The sequence below is a fragment of the Lagenorhynchus albirostris genome, chromosome 4 (assembly GCF_949774975.1).
Source record: "Lagenorhynchus albirostris chromosome 4, mLagAlb1.1, whole genome shotgun sequence".
NCBI lineage: Eukaryota > Metazoa > Chordata > Mammalia > Artiodactyla > Delphinidae > Lagenorhynchus > Lagenorhynchus albirostris.
The window spans coordinates 83,509,777-83,526,669 of NC_083098.1; the positions used below are offsets into that span (position 1 = coordinate 83,509,777).

At 45.9% G+C, this 16,893-nt stretch overlaps 1 protein-coding gene across 16 annotated transcripts in view; it reads left to right on the top strand.

Annotated features, from left to right (window-relative positions):
• APBB2 (amyloid beta precursor protein binding family B member 2) overlaps positions 1-16,893 on the top strand; it is a 377,265-nt gene that overhangs the window by 307,298 nt on the left and 53,074 nt on the right. For all 16 annotated transcript variants that reach the window (XM_060148293.1, XM_060148295.1, XM_060148297.1 and 13 more), the window contains one exon: positions 1,045-1,172. In XM_060148293.1, the coding sequence (XP_060004276.1) occupies positions 1,045-1,172 (128 nt within the window). The remainder of the gene's footprint in view (positions 1-1,044; positions 1,173-16,893) is intronic.

Here is a 16,893-nt window from a genome sequence, read left to right on the forward strand (position 1 = left end):
TTTACTCTGAGAACCTTTGATGGGGACCTAAAATATCGTGCCCAAAAACCAGACCAAGGAGCATCTGTCCTGCTTTGGATTTGAAGATCTGCCAGGAAGCCTCACTGTGCTGCCTTGCTAGACCGCCCTAACGTCCACGCCACGGCATCTGGGCTGACCGTGACCTTCAGTGGACAGTTTAGTAATTTCTTAAAATGATGCCTGAGGATTTGCAAAGGGAGTGAAGTTGGATGACCTAGCGTTCCTACCCTCAAAGAGCCAATATGTGGGGAGACAGGAGACCACAACCTGAAAACCTGAAGAGTGATGCAAGAAACCTCAGCCTCCCCCGTGCTGGTATCACAACAGCACATGCGCAGCTAAAGGCCTCGTGGCTTCTGTGTTAGGCCGTGAGCAGGTTACTTAAATTAACCTATAAGCCTCAGTTTTCCCATCCGCTAATCACAGGTAATAAAACCAAGCTGTGAGGCAAGTTAGCGCACTCATGAGCCAAGGAACCTGAAGCCCGTCGCATAACATCTGAGATGTGATAAAGCCACTTCAGCGTTAGCTATTGGGGCACCGATCACACAGATAAGAAGTGGTGTAAAAGTTGAGAAGAGACAGACATGGTGTGGACCTGGGAAGGGCGTCAAGGGGATGCCTGGTAGGGTCTGGCCAGAGCGGAGGGAATGGGGACAGAGGGGTTGTGAGAGGATGACAGACTTGGAGTCAGTAAGAGGCCAGATTCTCCAGGGAACCCGCCATTAGCCTTTTCTCTTAGAGTAAAGATTCAAAGTGTAAATAATTAAAGATAAGAACCAGCTAGAAAGCAGGCTAGGGACACATTACAGAGGATTTGGAGAAGGAGAGAGAAATTGGGCATGTGAGGGGAAGGTGAAAGATTTATGAATCTTTTAATCAGGAGGGGATGTTTCTCCCTTAGGAGAACAAATGACAAGGGTGACTTTTTGATCGTTGAACCGACACCCCCAGGTAGCCACAGACATCCCAAGGACTTGTGGTTTCGTGAGGAAGGTAACCTGTCTTCTCGTTGACTCCCAGGGGAAGGACATGTACCTGGTCCTGGAGAACGACACGCTGAGCCTGGTGGACCCCATGGACCACAGCGCGCTCCACACGCAGCCCATCGCCAGCATCCGCGTGTGGGGCGTGGGCCGCGACAACGGCCGGTGAGTGCCCCGGGCCGGCGCTGTCCTTTGTCACCTCACCCAGTGCCCCAGTTTTAGCTTAACCCTGAAGCGCGGCCTCACTGTTAACTGCATGTTGCTGAATATGAAACTTGACAGTAGGCTCTCTATAGAAATGTAAAACTTAAAGCACATCTCTATCCCTGCCTCGGCAACCCTCCGAGCCCCTTCCGTTCTGTACCTCAAACCTTCTGTCAACTCTGGATCCTGCCTCGGATTCCATGTATTTCTCCCCCAACCACCGCTCATCCTCATTCATCTAAGTTCCCTACTCATCCAGGCTTTCTGAACTCCCACCTTTTTTTTTTTTTTGTCTTCTCTGCAGTCTGTTTTAAAGTTGAGTCTCAGCTCTCTCAGATGCTCTGCTATTGGTATTTTCTTTGTAGAGGGCTTGTTGGAAGGGAGAGGTTGTACAGCCTTTAATCACATGCTTTATTACTTTTTTAAGTTTGTTTTATTGATGTATAGTTGATCGATAATGTGTTCATTTCTGCTGTACAGCAAAATTCACACTGTACAGTATAACTGTACAGAGATTCAGTTATGCATAGATATACATATTCTTCTCCATTATGGTTTATCATAGGATACTGAATATAGTTCCCCGTGTTAAACAGCAGGACCTTGTTGTTTATCCAGATCGCAAGCTTTAGATCATTAACTCATGCTGATAAGGAGCTTCTGGGATTTGAAGATGGATGAACTCTTTTAACATTTGAAATGTCTGGTCATACCAAAGTTCCAGTCAACGTGTATTTTTCTGAAATTCTACTGAATATTTGTCATTGCCAGCAAGTACTTCTTCATAGGTGTGTTGTGAATGTTTTGCTCTCCAGTGACTGGAAACAAGGAAGTTCTGATTTTCAAGTACATATTCTAACTAATAAAGTGACAGTAATCACAGGCATCATACTTTATTAAGTAATTGGGCTACATGAAATACATCTAACTCTTGAATTAAATTCATCTTTGTCAACTCTCGAGGTATACCCGAGGCTCTCCTAGCATTTAGGACAAGCTATAGGATGATTATGTATTGCTCTGTTGAAAAGGGGCAAGAGCATTGCAGAAGCTGCTGAAAACCCCAGACGACAGAGAGACTGCTGCCCTGGGGTGGCTCCGTTCCTGGGCATCCTGGCTTACTGGGTCATGGGATCCTCTAGGTGGCTCTGCCTTGGCTTCGCCATCCTTGGTCTCCCAGAGATGGGCAGTAGTGGATTTGATAGTTTTTTGATTCAGTTCCAAGTCCTAAGCCTGAAAGGAAAGTGGTTAAGCGTTCATCAAAGAACAAGCATTTTTGCTGGAATCACAGGTGAAAAATGGTCTGCAAAAGAGAGAGCTGCAATGTCCTCTGACAGCTGATTGGATAAACCTTCGTGGGCGCGCAGCTGTGTCTTTGAGCTTTTGTAACAGTGATGCATGGTGACAGCTGGACCAGGTGCTTTGGGGGGAAATGAGTGGATAGATTATGCATCCACACCTGTCATTCAATTGCTTAGCAGAGCTGGAGCACTGGAGTTGATGCATTGGCGTGAACTGATTAATTTTACAGAGGAAAATATCTGAGGATGTTCATGTATCATTAAAAACATTTAGCCTTGATGGAAGAGTGTAATATACTTGATCCTTCCCTACGTCCTGTCCTCCAAGTTTGTTTTCAAGACAGGAGTCAAGGTGAAGATCATGATATACGTGTACAACTGGATGGGGTTGTGTTTTTTTAAGGTTAGCTTGTGAGTGGATTTCATCGATGAGGTTTTCAGTTCACCCCAACTCTTTAAAGTAAGGCCAAATGCTCTTTGTTCAGGGAGAAAATATGATTTAAATTCCAGTTGACGGCTTCCCTGGTGGCGCAGTGGTTGAGAGTCTGCCTGCCAATGCAGGGGACACGGGTTCGTGCCCCGGTCTGGGAAGATCCCACGTGCCACGGAGCTGCTGGGCCCGTGAGCCATGGCCGCTGAGCCTGCGCATCCGGAGCCTGTGCTCCGCAACGGGAGAGGCCACAACAGTGAGAGGCCCGCGTACCGCAAAAAAAAAAAAAAAATTCCAATTGAGAAAATTATTCAAGCCCTGAGCTTAGTTTTCTCTCATCTGTGAAACGAGGGTGATAATAAGGATGACAGAGCACATGTATGTATGTGCCTGTGTGTGTATAGTAACTGGCCCACTGATGGGGGATGTGGAAAATGCTTAATGAATGTTAGCTCTTGATTCGTTAAAGCAACATCCACTAGCAGAGACAGCTAATTACATGGCTTCCTTTCAAAGACAGGGAGGATGAGGGAGGGGTCAGACCTCGGGGAGGTTTCGAGGACAGTTTATCATTGATAACAGAGGGCGACAGGCTGTTTCAGACAGAGTTCAGTTGTCCTACAAAGCAGGAAGAGCCACTCCCCTTGCCACCCAGTGATATCAGTGTTAGGTTACCTTGCCTTCATTATGTTTTTGAAATGTGGGCTGAGTTACTCTTTTTTTTTTTTTTTTTTTTTGCGGTACGGGCCTCTCACTGTTGCAGCCTCTACCGTTGCGGAGCACAGGCTCCGGACACACAGGCTCAGCGGCCATGGCTCACGGGCCCAGCCGCTCCGTGGCATGTGGGATCTTCCCGGACTGGGGCACGAACCCGTGTCCCCTGCATCGGCAGGCAGACTCTCGACCACTGTGCCACCAGGGAAGCCCACTCATGTTTTTTAAACCATTTCTTATTCTTACTCAATGTTAGCAGATAAGTGTAATTTAGAAATACACTGAGGGTTCTGCATGAGCTGTCAGGACCTCAGAAAGCTCATGTAGTGGTTGGGGGCCCTTGAGCTAGATTGCTTTTAGAAACAGTAAATAAAAAAGTATGTTTGTCAGTGAAAGGTTGTATTTCTCCCACTGGACCCCTGAGTTTTCATTCTCTAAAAGAAGGCCTTTGTATTCCTGCTTTTTTTTCTTTTAATACTTTCTTTTGCTCTTGATTCCTTTTTTTTTTCTTACAGCAATTTACAAGCGCAAATTCAATTTGTAATGCTGCAAAGGAAAGGAGTTTACACTTTGCATGAATAAAACATAAAAGTGTTTCATTTTGCTTGAGAAAATGAGTCCATTTCACATTCTCTTTTGTAACCTCCCTTGCCGAGAAAATGGAATCTCTTAGGGAATTTCTTGATGTGGTTAAAATGAATATGAAAAGTATGTATACCAGAGGCTTGAAGGGCACAGTCTGTCTTGAAATTCAGAGTGCTTCCCTGAGCCATGTAATTTCAGGATTTATAAAGTTGTTTTGGGTTTAGCATTTTCTTAAGGCTTTCAAGTGGATTTGATTTGCTCTGAAGAAATTCCTTATGGAGTAAGTTTACTTTGGGTGAGGGGATGATCCAGCTGTGACAAACTCCACCGATACCCCAGGTTGATTTGGAGAAGCCTCTTATTGTGAATGGCTGAGAAGTCGCCATCGCATCAGACGTTGGTTCTCTGTGGGATGCTGGTGGTTGCAGGACTGGGCTGAAGTTTTTGTCTTGTTCTTGAGAGTCACGCCTGCCTTTATTATGGCATTTCTTGGGAGCCCATGTGCATTACTGCCAGACAAAGGGTGGGCTCCCTCCTCCTGCTTGGGTTCCTTTTGATCACAGTGAGATAAATGTCAAGGCTCCCAGAGATGGGACTGGTGAAAGGGGTTTCATGAGCCTTGTATTTCCAATCAAAGGCAGCACCAGGGAGCACCCAGATTGACCTGCTCTGCTTCCACCCCTGTGGGAAGGAGGCCCTGGGTTGTAGAACTGGCATTTTGCCGCCAGTGACTGGGGCGGGTGACCGCAGTGCCATCTCTCATCTTGTCTCTATGGACCTGCAGGCTGCCCTTCCAAGGATGGGGTGGGAGGGATTTCACAACAATTTCAGGGGCTGTGCTAATCCGGCCACAGCTCTCCTGTTTATTCATTCGGCCCTGGAAAGCAGCACTCTCCTTATTCTTTTAAAGAGATATCAAGAGCAAGCAGACATAACTTCTGAACATAGGAGACTTTAAACTGGGACTTTCCTTGCCTCTTGTGACAGGTAAGGGAAGGGGCACACAGATCCTTCTGTACGTTGCCAATAGGCAATAGAATCTGCTAATCCTGTCTGTTTCCCATGAGAGAGGAAAGTGGGTGGATGGTATAGTCCAGGGTTTCAGACCCCATAAGTGGAATTTCCCAGGTCGGTGTACCATGGAGCACTAATCAGGTCAAATGTTCATAGACTTTCCTTGAAAGGAAAAAAAAAAAGGATCTAGGGTCAGTTGGGAAAGTGGGTTAAACCAAGTGCATCAGGCCCCTTTGCTTTGGACCCTCTCGGAGGTTCTCCTGTCCTGATGTGGACTGGAACCCTTTTCTTCATGGAAATGCAGTCTCACGGAACACACTTTGGGAAACGCTGCTCTGGTCAATAAACTCATTAATTTAAATTAGTGGCAACCCTAGATCGCTGGTTTTGTCTTTAGGAAAAATTGGAATTCCTTGTAATAAATAACCATTGTAAGTGGAGACCCCACTGGGCCTGCTCTAATGAAGGTAAAATTCCTTTATGATTAAAAGCAGCCATCACAGCCATTGTGCACAAGCGCCTTTTAAAAAGCACTTTCTTATGCAGGTTAAATGTTGACCCTGTGATACTGTTTGTGCTTATAGTTTGATAGCAGAACTTCTCTTCTGAGAAGGTGTTTCATGTGTCTCTTTTCTGCTTTTGATGAACAATTTTTAATAAAATCTTACTGTGTGATAGATTATTCATAAATTTCCCATTGTTTATCTTTGACTTAACTGTTTTATCTGGTTAAGATCTCAGGAACTTTTATCTAAATAACATAGTAAGTCTCAAGTGCACTGAATATTTTTTTCGTTTTCTCTTGGGATATTCCCAACTGGTTTATATCCACCAAGCCCCTAGGTTTTTTTGGGGTTTTTTTGTTTTTTTTGAGATACGCGGGCCTCTCACTGTTGTGGCCTCTCCCGTTGCGGAGCGCAGGCTCAGCGGCCGTGGCTCACGGGCCCAGCCGCTCTGCGGCATGTGGGATCTTCCCGGACCGGGGCACGAACTCGTGTCCCCTGCATCGGCAGGCGGACTCTCAACCACTGCGCCACCAGGGAAGCCCAAACCCCTGGTTTTAAGCTGCTTTAGAAGTCTACTGCCACACATAGTTCATGCTTTTGTTTTCCTGCCAGTGTTGTTCTGTGTTGATTCTTTTGAAAAAACTGCTTAATTTTGGGATGGGGTTGGGGGGTGCATGGGCATCCTGGCTGTAATACTGAGGTTAGTCAGAATATGCAAAACTGTAACTTGTAGGCTTTCAAATGTAAAAGGTGGTTTCATAACCACTGTCTTTCAACCTCTTTATTTTAGAGATTAACTGAGGACAGAAGGGGATGATTTGCCTTAGGTGACCCATCTAGTTGTGACAGGGCAAAGACAGACTCCTGGAATTTGTCCTCTGTCCAAATAGGAGCTCCTCTGTTAATCTGACAAGAGATAATGGATGGTCTCAAATAACCTGGGGTCAGCAGGGAGACGGAGAACTCTGCACTCGGGGCCTGGGCTCTTTCCTTGGGGAGATGAAACCACAGGTGTGAATTAAAAGCAGAGGTTGACAAAATATGGCCCTGAGCTGAAAATGGTTTTTCCATCTTTAATGGGTTGTTTTAAAAAGGAAAAAATGGGCTTCCCTAGTGGCACAGTCGTTAAGAATCTGCCTGCCAATGCAGGCGACACAGGTTCGAGCCCTGATCTGAGAAGATCCCACATGCTGCGGAGCAACGAAGCCCATGAGCCACAGCTACTGAAGCCCGCGTGCCTAGAGCTTGTGATCCGCAATAAGAGAAGCCACCGCAATGAGAAGCCCGCGCACCACAGCAAAGAGTAGCCCCTGCTTGCCCCAACTAGAGAAAGCCCGTGTGCAGCAACGAAGACCCAACACAGCCAAAAATAAATAAAAATAAAATAAATGTATTAAAAAAATTTTTTTAAGGAAAGGAAAAAAAGAATAGGGGACCCAAATGTGGAGGACCCAGTATGGCCTGGTTCTTTCCAGAAAGAGCATTTACAGTAACATGCATTCAGAATGGAATGAGGCAGTCATTGTGGCTTCTGTAGGAAGTCTGTGGAAAAGGCAAGTCCTGTTCTGCCATCCTTCCAGTGTCTTCCTAGTCTGACCAGCCAGGGGACTTGTCTGTAAGTTGAAGGGGACCTGGAACTTGCACACGTAACATTATGCCCACATTCTGTTCGTATCCCTTTGGCCACATGCAGCTGCAAGGGATTCTGGGAAATGGAGTCTCTAGCTGGGCCAACAATTGCCAAGTTAATACCGCTATTAAAAAAGATGAGGTGAAACAACTAGCCTCTGACACAGTCTGAAAAGGAATCACCTCAGTGTTCCCAGCCTGTGACCTGTTGTTTCCTGTGCCAGTTATTAAGCTGCTGTCCCTCAGATCCAAACCCACCCTTCTCTGCTCGCTTTGTGAGACCGGAGCTGGGACTCTGCAAAAACGTTTCTGCTTCTCTAGTTTGCTGCTCGTTAGACTCTGACTAGAGGGGGCTGCAAGGCTGGAGGAAGAAGAAGGAACTTGCTTCCTGTGTCTGTGAGCATCATCTTGGAACAACTTCTTCATCCCATTGTGTCAGTTCTCACGCAGTTTTCCCAGCACTCACAGACATGCAGAACCGTTCATCATTCCCCTTCTTCAGAGCCACCAGTGCCACTGGCTGGGGTGCCCTCTTTAAAGGTCTGAGTCCCCGACCTGCTTCAAGTCTAGAGACACCAGCCCAGCAGCACCACCTCCTCAGTGTCAGAGGTTTTGCACCATGGGGCTTCTCCATGCTTCTAGGTTTTGATAATTCCAACCTCTGCCCTTTGTTCTCTCCACCCTCCAGGTCACAGCCCCCTCTTGCAGTTGCTGCCTCCATGATAACTTCTTCCTATTCCCTTTTTAGTTTTGTAGTTACAGGCCTTTAAATGATCTTTCTGTCCCAGTAACTGGTGTGGTTCCTGTCTCCTGCCTGCACGCCCCCGAGTTGACCCTTAAATGGAATTAGCACTGACTAAAGGAGGCAGCATGAGGGCGTGCCTGCCCTGAGGAGGGCATTCGGGAGAGCAAGTGAGCGGAGCTGTTCTTCATGTGCAGCTTTGCACACTGTGGTGACACAACAGCATGTGTGCCAAGGAGACGTCCTTTCTAAATTGGTGGAAGTTGCCAGTGATAAAGGGCAGTTCTGTTTTAGGTGACAGGGTTTTAGAAATAGTGGGCCTCTTGGGTTTTTTTTTAATGTTTTCAATATCCACATTTTTTTAAATAAATTTATTTATTTATTTTTGGCTGCGTTGGGTCTTCATTGCTGCACCTGGGCTTTCTCTAGTTGCGGCAAGCAGGGCTACTCTTCGTTGCAGTGCACGGGCTTCTCATTGCGGTGGCTTCTCTTGTTGCGGAGCACGGGCTCTAGGCACGTGGGCTTCAGTAGTTGTGGCTCGTGGGCTCAGTAGTTGTGGCTCGCGAGCTCTAGAGCACAGGCTCAGTAGTTGTGGCGCACGGGTTTAGTTGCTCTGCGGCATGTGGGATCTTCCCGGACCAGGGCTCAAACCCGTGTCCCCTGCATTGGCAGGCAGATTCTTAACCACTGCACCACCAGGGAAGTCCCAGGCCTCTTGGTTTTTGATCTAATTGAAAGCTATCTCTATTTTCCCTTTGCCACTGTTTCTTTTCCTAGGAGTGATGGAGGGAGGCGGGTCTTCACGGGGAGGATGGAGAGCTTCCTAATGACATGTAGTCAGAGGGTTCTCTGAGCTAGCCAGTAATGAAAGATGGATGGAATCCCAAGATCTGATAACAGTTTAATCTAAGGTATATGCTGCCTTCCTTGCCTCAGGGAGAAAGATCTTCAGGGAGAGAGCAGTAATTCTCTCCCTATGTTCCAGTATTATCTTGACCTCTAGAGCTAATTTCTTTTTAATATAGACACATGATAAGCAGAGGCATCAGGATTTACTTGACTCTTCTGCTGACTTACACCGTAGTTATATTTTATCTCTATAGAAGTGGCCTTCTTGCCTTCTATGAATCATGCTGGGATGCTTGCTCATACTTTCAATGTAGAATAACCTGTAAGGAAAGACATTGTAAGAGATTGTCTAAGAAAAGTTTCCCTCAGAGGCATGCCTTGAGTGTGTCTTCAAGCCGATCCTTCCTTAGTGGATATATGAAGACAACAGTTTCTTCCGAAGAACGCATCCTGTGTTTCGATAGCTGGCTCAGTGCATAATCCATTGTTTCTCATAAGCATGTTTCAGCACCAGGCGGTGTAGCGTGGGAGCTTGAGATTGTCGTGTCAACAGCAAAAGATTCTGATGATGATCCCTGAGCAACTTCCATCTCACGCTTCCCCTGAGTCCCAAGCCAGGTGAGGGATGGCCCATTCTGGATGTAGCATGAGGGTGAGCCATCATACTAGGCTCCAGGGATTCTCTGTCGGTCTTGAAAGTACTGCGATCTTCTTGGAACACTTAGAGCCTTCCGAAACCAGAAGTAAGAGTAGTGTCAGTGGAGGAGAAGCCTAGTGACCCACGCAGACGTGGATTCGTGTCTTAGAGTGCAGAAAAAGGTGTAACTATTGTAACCCAAAGCATCATTTGGTCACTTGGCCTGTCGTATATACTCAACAAATGATTAAGTGTTTGATAAATCGCTAAAAGCCCTACGTTATCGCAGATGAATGGATAGTCACTGTTTTTCGTACACAGATTATCACCTTGAACTCTTTTACTTAAATGCGGTCGTCTGAGATTTGGGGCTTCCTGGTGAATCCAGTGATGGAGAGCATAATGCAGCTCCGATTCGTTTCACTCACAGAACACTTCTGACACCAAATGTGTCGGTTTTCCACACCAGGCGACTCTCCAGGTCTCTGCCAACAACAACTGGGTGTCCCACAATTTAATTCCATTCTGACACAGGCGTTAGCCCAGACCCTTCCCCCACCCAGGTTAAGGCCTCAGTCCCTACAAGACCGCCCCCATTTCAGATGCCAGCCACAAGTCCAGGCCACCCCTGCATCTGCCCGAGAGCAGCTATAAATCAGAGGTTCCCATGGAGGTTTCTCCTTAGGTTCAATGATTTGCTATAACGGTTCACAGAACTCAGGAAAACACTTTACTTACTATTACCAGTTGCTTATAAAGGATACAAATGGACAGCCAGATGAGGAAGCACAAAGGGTGAGGTCCAGAAGGGTTATCAGCTTCTGTCCCCGTGGAGTTTGGGGTATGTCACCCTCCTCGCACCTGGATGTGTTCACCGACCCCCGACCCCCAAAGCTCTCTTGACCCCATGGTTCAGGGTTTTTACAAAGGTTTCATTACATAGGCTGACTGATTAAATCATTTGCTGTTGGTGACTAGCTCAATCTCCAGCCCTTCTCCCTTCCCTGGAGGTTAGGGTGAGACTGTAAGTTCCAACCCTTTAATCACAACCTGGTCTTTCTGGGAGCAGCCCTCACGCTGAAGCTATGTAAGGGCCCCCAGACATCTCATTAATGTGCAGAAAGGTACTCTTGTCGTTCTGGAGATTCCAAGGGTTTTAAAAGCTCTTGTGTCAGGAACCAGAGTCTAAGACCAAATATTATAACAGAAGATGCTCCTGCCACTCAGGAAATTACAAGGGTCTTGGAAGCTTTGTGTCAGGAATCATGGACGAAAACCAAATATATATTTCTTATTATATTACAGTATCATGGTGCACAGTTGGTTACTGGAGAAGACGAATTTGAGAACATCGGGTGGAACTCAGGGAGTCTCACCACATATAATTATGTCAAGTTTTTGAGAGCCAGGTTGGTCAAGAGAAGGAATACTGGTATAGGAATCACACCATGTGCAATTTAATCATGGTTCTTCCCTGGCACTGGTGTTGGGGACTTAGTGTCCCAGCCTCTCCATCTGCAGTGGGGATTTTTGCTGGAATGGCAGAGATGTGAACGTGCTTTCATAGAACTGTCAGGCATTGTCCCCAGGGGCAATACTTTTATTAAGAATTAATATTTCCTTGAAATATTACCCTGGGTCAACTGTAACAGATTATAAAAATCAGGAGAGGGCTTCCCTGGTGGCGCAGTGGTTGAGAGTCCGCCTGCCGACGCAGGGGACGCGGGTTCTTGCCCCGGTCTGGGAGGATCCCACATGCCGTGGAGCGGCTGCGCCCGTGAGCCATGGCCGCTGAGCCTGCGCGTCCGGAGCCTGTGCTCTGCAGCGGGAGAGGCCACAGCAGTGAGAGGCCCGCGTACCGCAAAAAACAAACAAACAAACAAAAATCAGGAGAAAATTTAAAACATGGGAGGTTCGCATTATTTTGTCTTTGACTTTAAATATCTAAAACTCTTCCCGTTGTTGGTTCCCTGTGAGTCTTGACTGATGATGTGATGCCTCTTCAAAGGCCAACACTGATGTTTAGAACCTCCCCTCTTCCTGCCCCAACCAAGTGGCTTAGTGTGTTTCTAACCTTCTTATTAAACCAGACTTGGTGCTTCTGTATCACAGCTGTGAATTAAAGCCTGGCCATGAACTGTGTATGCAGGAGTTATTTTTTTAATAGAGAAAAGTGAGAATTTATGAAAACTATCCTGTAATGAGTTTTCAGTCCAGTCACTTGGGATCCAAGACTTCCTGCTGCTGTCATACCTGTCTGTGTCAGCACGAGCTGCACCAGCTCCCACTGAAGCCCACGTTTCTCTTCTCCTCCAGCTCGCTGGCCTCTCTCCTTCAGCAGGAGGACAACCGAATTATGTTCCCTGTTTTCCCTCTTAGCGGCACACAACCTTTGGGCTCCAGCACCGGCTGCCCTGTTTCCTTATTATAACTTCAGCTGGGAATTCTTCTTTTCTAGGCAGCTCCCAAAGAGTGCCCTGGGGAACTGCTCTTTAGAAAAGTAAAGAAGAGAAAGGAAATCAAAAACAAGAATTAAGAAATTAAAGTCAGAGTCCTCAGGCAAGGACTCAATTTCTGAGGGTAAAAAAGTCCTGGGAGCGGAATGAGGCAGGCTTTGTCGCAGTGGCCAGAGATTGGAAATACCAAGTCAGGCTTGAGGCCAAATGACAAATATGTGAGCCAAGGAGTTCATTTTCAGTGCAAAGGGTAAATCTCTCTAAACCCAGGAAGAATCATTTAGATTATAAATAAAGGAGCACAGAGTGGGTGTGACAGACTGGATCTGGTGCCATTCGCATATCCGGAGGAGTTGGATGGTAGGGGGAGTAAGAAATAAAACGTAGAAACTTTTGTCATTCTACCTGTTATTTTACACCGGAAGCATGCCCGAGGGCAAGGAGTGCTTGAAGGTACTGGGGTGGGATGGGCTGGGGTGAGGGGTGCCCAGTTACAGGCTCTGAAGGAGCCCGGGGTCGGGGGAGGCTGAGTACAGGGCTCGCTGACGTGGCAAACAGAGCTGTCAAGTCATGCGGCAGGGGGCGGGCCATGAGTAGAAAGGGCCAACCAGGTGAGGACTGCCTTTCTCTACGCAGGCAGTGCCTTGTGCTTCTAATCCGCTTCTCTAGGCCTAGTCATCTCTCTCCCCTGTCTTGCCAAGTCTGCCTCTTTGGGTGAGTGGCTCCGGCTCTGTTTTCAAAGGCTCCTTTTTACCTGCACAGAGCACCCTGGCCCATTGGAGATCCGCGTTCAGGTAGGGCTCACGCGCCCGGGCCCCGTACCCTGAGTCGCCCAGCCCAGAATGGGGCAGGTCATGATAGAAAGGTTACAAAGGTTACAAAGGTTACAAAGTTACCCTTTGTAACTGGAAAATTGTTTGTGGCCCCTGCCTCTTCATCTCTAAATCCTTTCTTGCCACCCGCTAAAGGAGAACTCCCAAGTATCAATGTATTGGAAACAAAGCCCGGAAAATCTAAGTCTCAATCTGTAGCCCAGTAGAACCAGATGTTTCTAGGAGGGCACCGAAACCAGGTCGGTCCCAGGAGACAAACTAAATAGAGAACGACAGCCGATGGGATAAGGTTTGCAGGAATTTTACGTACAGCACCAGTAGAGGCACCAGTATCATTTCTTTGATTACCAAATCTGTGAAATAGATATTTAGTTCAGATCGAAAGTGTCTGATTCTCCCTGGCCCTGACCCCTCAGCAGCCCTCCCACCCCATCTGCCTTTGGACATCACTGGAATGGGGAGTGGGATAGGATAAGAGGGCACAAATCGCTCCTAAATCTGTAAGCGTCTGTCTGAACTCCAACGAGTTCAGCTGCCTCATGAAAGAAGCTTCTCTCCTTACGGCGAACCACAAGGCCATAGATAGTCGTGTGTGCGTGGCGCCTGCTTGGTTAACCTATGGCCAAGTCACCTTTGCCTTTAGTCCAGTGTGGTTCATGGTTCTGCCATCTAGTCAGCTACACAGTCAACAACTTGGGGGTCCTCTTACCCCCACCACATGTAGGGAGTGGTCAGACCCTAATGCTTTGGCCTCTTAATACTTAAGTCAGCTGCCCCTCCCCAGGCTCTTCCACCTCTCGTCCAGTATGGTGGCCAAGTGCACATGCCCAGCTGCACCGGCTTGTGCCCTTGCCCCGCACTGCCCTTTCCTGCCTGCTCATTTTCTAAACCCTCCTGGTGAGACCTTTATGTTTCCTTGGATTGAACTGACTGTTCCCTCCTCTGGGGCACACCCAGAGCCTATGGGAACTTACACCCCAGCACCTCTGAAGGAAGAAGCTTTATTTAACTTGATTATTATATGTGTGTATCTACCCACGTGAAAATAAATGTTGCACGGACAGTTATTAGATTTTTAAAAATTTGTGCATGAATGCCCACATTCTTTATAGTCATCTATTTTTCTGTGTCATTGGCTTTCAAGCTATTTTGTCCTAACCTGTAAGAAATACAGTTTATGGCATGACCTAGATTTTCTCCCTCCCGCCTCTCTCTCTTTCCTTGACTCACACAAAAGTTTTACACTACTTACATTCGCAGTGTGTTCTGTTCCTTGATTTGTTTCTTTGCTACACTCTGTTCTGTTTAACTTTCAAAACGCTGTTTGTGACCACTAATTGATTATAGTTTGAATAACACTGATCTTTGGTTAACTTTTCCAGAAAGTCTTTGAACTGAACACTCTACCAGCTTAATACCTGGTGTTTAAATTTAAAAAGATTCCACAGACAATTAATGTCAGGAAACGTCCTGCTCTCAGAGAGCCCCGAATACACAGCTTAGCTGTTGAAGGCTCTAAGCTGTCCTGCACTTAAAACTTGGTGAGCATCAAACAAATTAATTGCTTCCTACCAATGAACTTCAGGGAATCAGTGGTGTTTCTGGAGCCCGCCAGATTAGAAAACACTGAACTACACTGATCTAGGGATCCTGAATGATGACTCTAAATCACAGTCTGTTATCACAGATCTCTATTTTTAGATGTTCCTTTGCCAGGCACTCCACCCCCGTGCCTGCACTGAAAAGTGTGGTATTTTCACAAGCATAGCTTTCAGTGCAGTCAGTGAATTCTCAGAGAATTTGGCCTACAGTGAAAATTGCGTACTTTGTCACCTTTCCCTTTTGGCCAGGACGTTTCGTGTTAAATCAAACCCTCAATTGCCGTAATAATAATAGACTGAACTATATGACTGCCTTTTTTGTGGATCAGAAATGGTTGAATGTGGTTCAAATTAATATTTAGCCTAACTGATTTATAGACTCACTTCTTCCCTCCATCTGGTTTCAAATTTTACTCTTCTAATTTAAGAGCCTGATAGAATGTGTGCCTTTCATTGTAAGCTATTTAATTCTTTTGGGAAGCAAATGGGATATAAATTTTACTAAGTAAACAGAGTCCAGCTGTAATGCCCCATTAACCAATAGAGTGTTTAAAATACAGATTTTTTTTCTGATTTCCCTATTATTCAATAATTGGTAAATGCTATGCATTTTGCAATGAGGAGTATTTTGAGTGTTTTTTTTTCCCCCTGTACAATCCCTGGGTGGCTTTAAGAACAGCAAATTTTAAAATATATCTTTGCAGACAATTAATATTTATTGACCAATCCAAATGACATTTGTGGCTTTCTCCATGATTTAGAGAATAATAGTGTCGCAGAAATCACCTCAGCCCTTAAGGTACCTGCTTTACCAGACTAGTTTTCTCCACCACCAGGGATCTCATTACAAAGATAAACAGCAATTACTAAAGCATTACGTCTAATGGATGGTGTGGAATTTCTTAATATATTTCCCCCCGCAAATTTGGTGGCCTAGAGTAATTGTCTGTGCCCCTTTATTGCCTAGAGGAAATATTTTGATTTATCTCTATATAGCTTCTAGCTTGAGTTGCTTTGGGTTTTGTTGTTCGACTCAGGAGAAACTGTAGAAGATATTTATTAAGAAAGATGGGGGGGCTTCCCTGGTGGCGCGGTGGTTGAGAGTCCGCCTGCCGATGCAGGGGACACGGGTTCGTGCCCCGGTCTGGGAAGATCCCACATGCCGCGGAGCGGCTGGGCCCGTGAGCCATGGCCGCTGGGCCTGCGCGTCCGGAACCTGTGCTCCGCAACGGGAGAGGCCACAGCGGTGAGAGGCCCGCGTACCGCAAAAAAAAAAAAGAAAGAAAGATAAAGCCTAATCCTATTCGTTAAATTCACTAAGTCAAGGGTTGAAATAAAAGGGAGATAATTTTTTTTTAAATAAAAGATACGGTTTTAATATGTCTATACTGTACGAATTAGAGTGCTTCGTTTAAAAAAAAAAGAGAAGATGGTGTATATCTTAAGTCTTTAAATCTTGGGTCACTTTTAATCATAATGTTGTTAATCATTGTCTTATGCCTTGAAATCATGCTGTTAGAACAGATTATAGCAAAGAGGTATGTTAATCAGGGCAGGAGGAGAACAGAAATGCCTGTCGTCATCCGGAAGGGGCACCATTTTTCTTTTTTTAAGGTTTACAATTTAACCATAATTGTACCTGTGTATTTTTAAATGATCTGTCAAGGTGGCTTTCATCATGTCCAAGGCCATATCGTCCTTATTCCTCCCTTGAAGTGTCAAGCTGTGGAATTTCTTTTCTCCCTCCTCCTTCCTCTCTTGTATGGTCCCATCTGCCTCTCTGGGAACTTAGTAGACACCCATGTATTAAGTCCCCAATATGTGTCAGCCACTATGCTTGGCACCAAGGATATAGCTCTGAACAAGCACTTCATGGTTCCTGCCTTCATGGGCAGTACTAAGTGGAATAGTAATAGGAGGTAATTAAATGAGTTCTTAAGTCCCATGAAGTACTTTGTAATATAACTACCAAGCCCTATACAAGTTTTAGATGACATTGTTGTCCTTATGACTTAGGGTCCCACCTTTTCTGTCACTTTGTAATATAACTACCAAGCCCTATACAAGTTTTTGTTTGTTTGTTTTTTGTTTGTTTCTTTCCTATACAAGTTTTAGATGACATTGTTGTCCTTATGACTTAGGGTCCCACCTTTTCTGTTAGCCTTTCTGTCACTATTTGCATCACTCAGCACTGGCTAGGTTATGCTTCAGTAACAACCAAAAGACTCAGTAACAGTCCTCATTCTACTAAATGTCCATGGCATGTTGGCTGGAGGTACTGCTCCTTGTAGTATTGTCCTCATTCTGTGTCCAAGGCAGACGATACAGTCACTATTTAGACTAGAGTATTGCCAGCCATGGTATCAGGAGGAAAAGATGCATTGA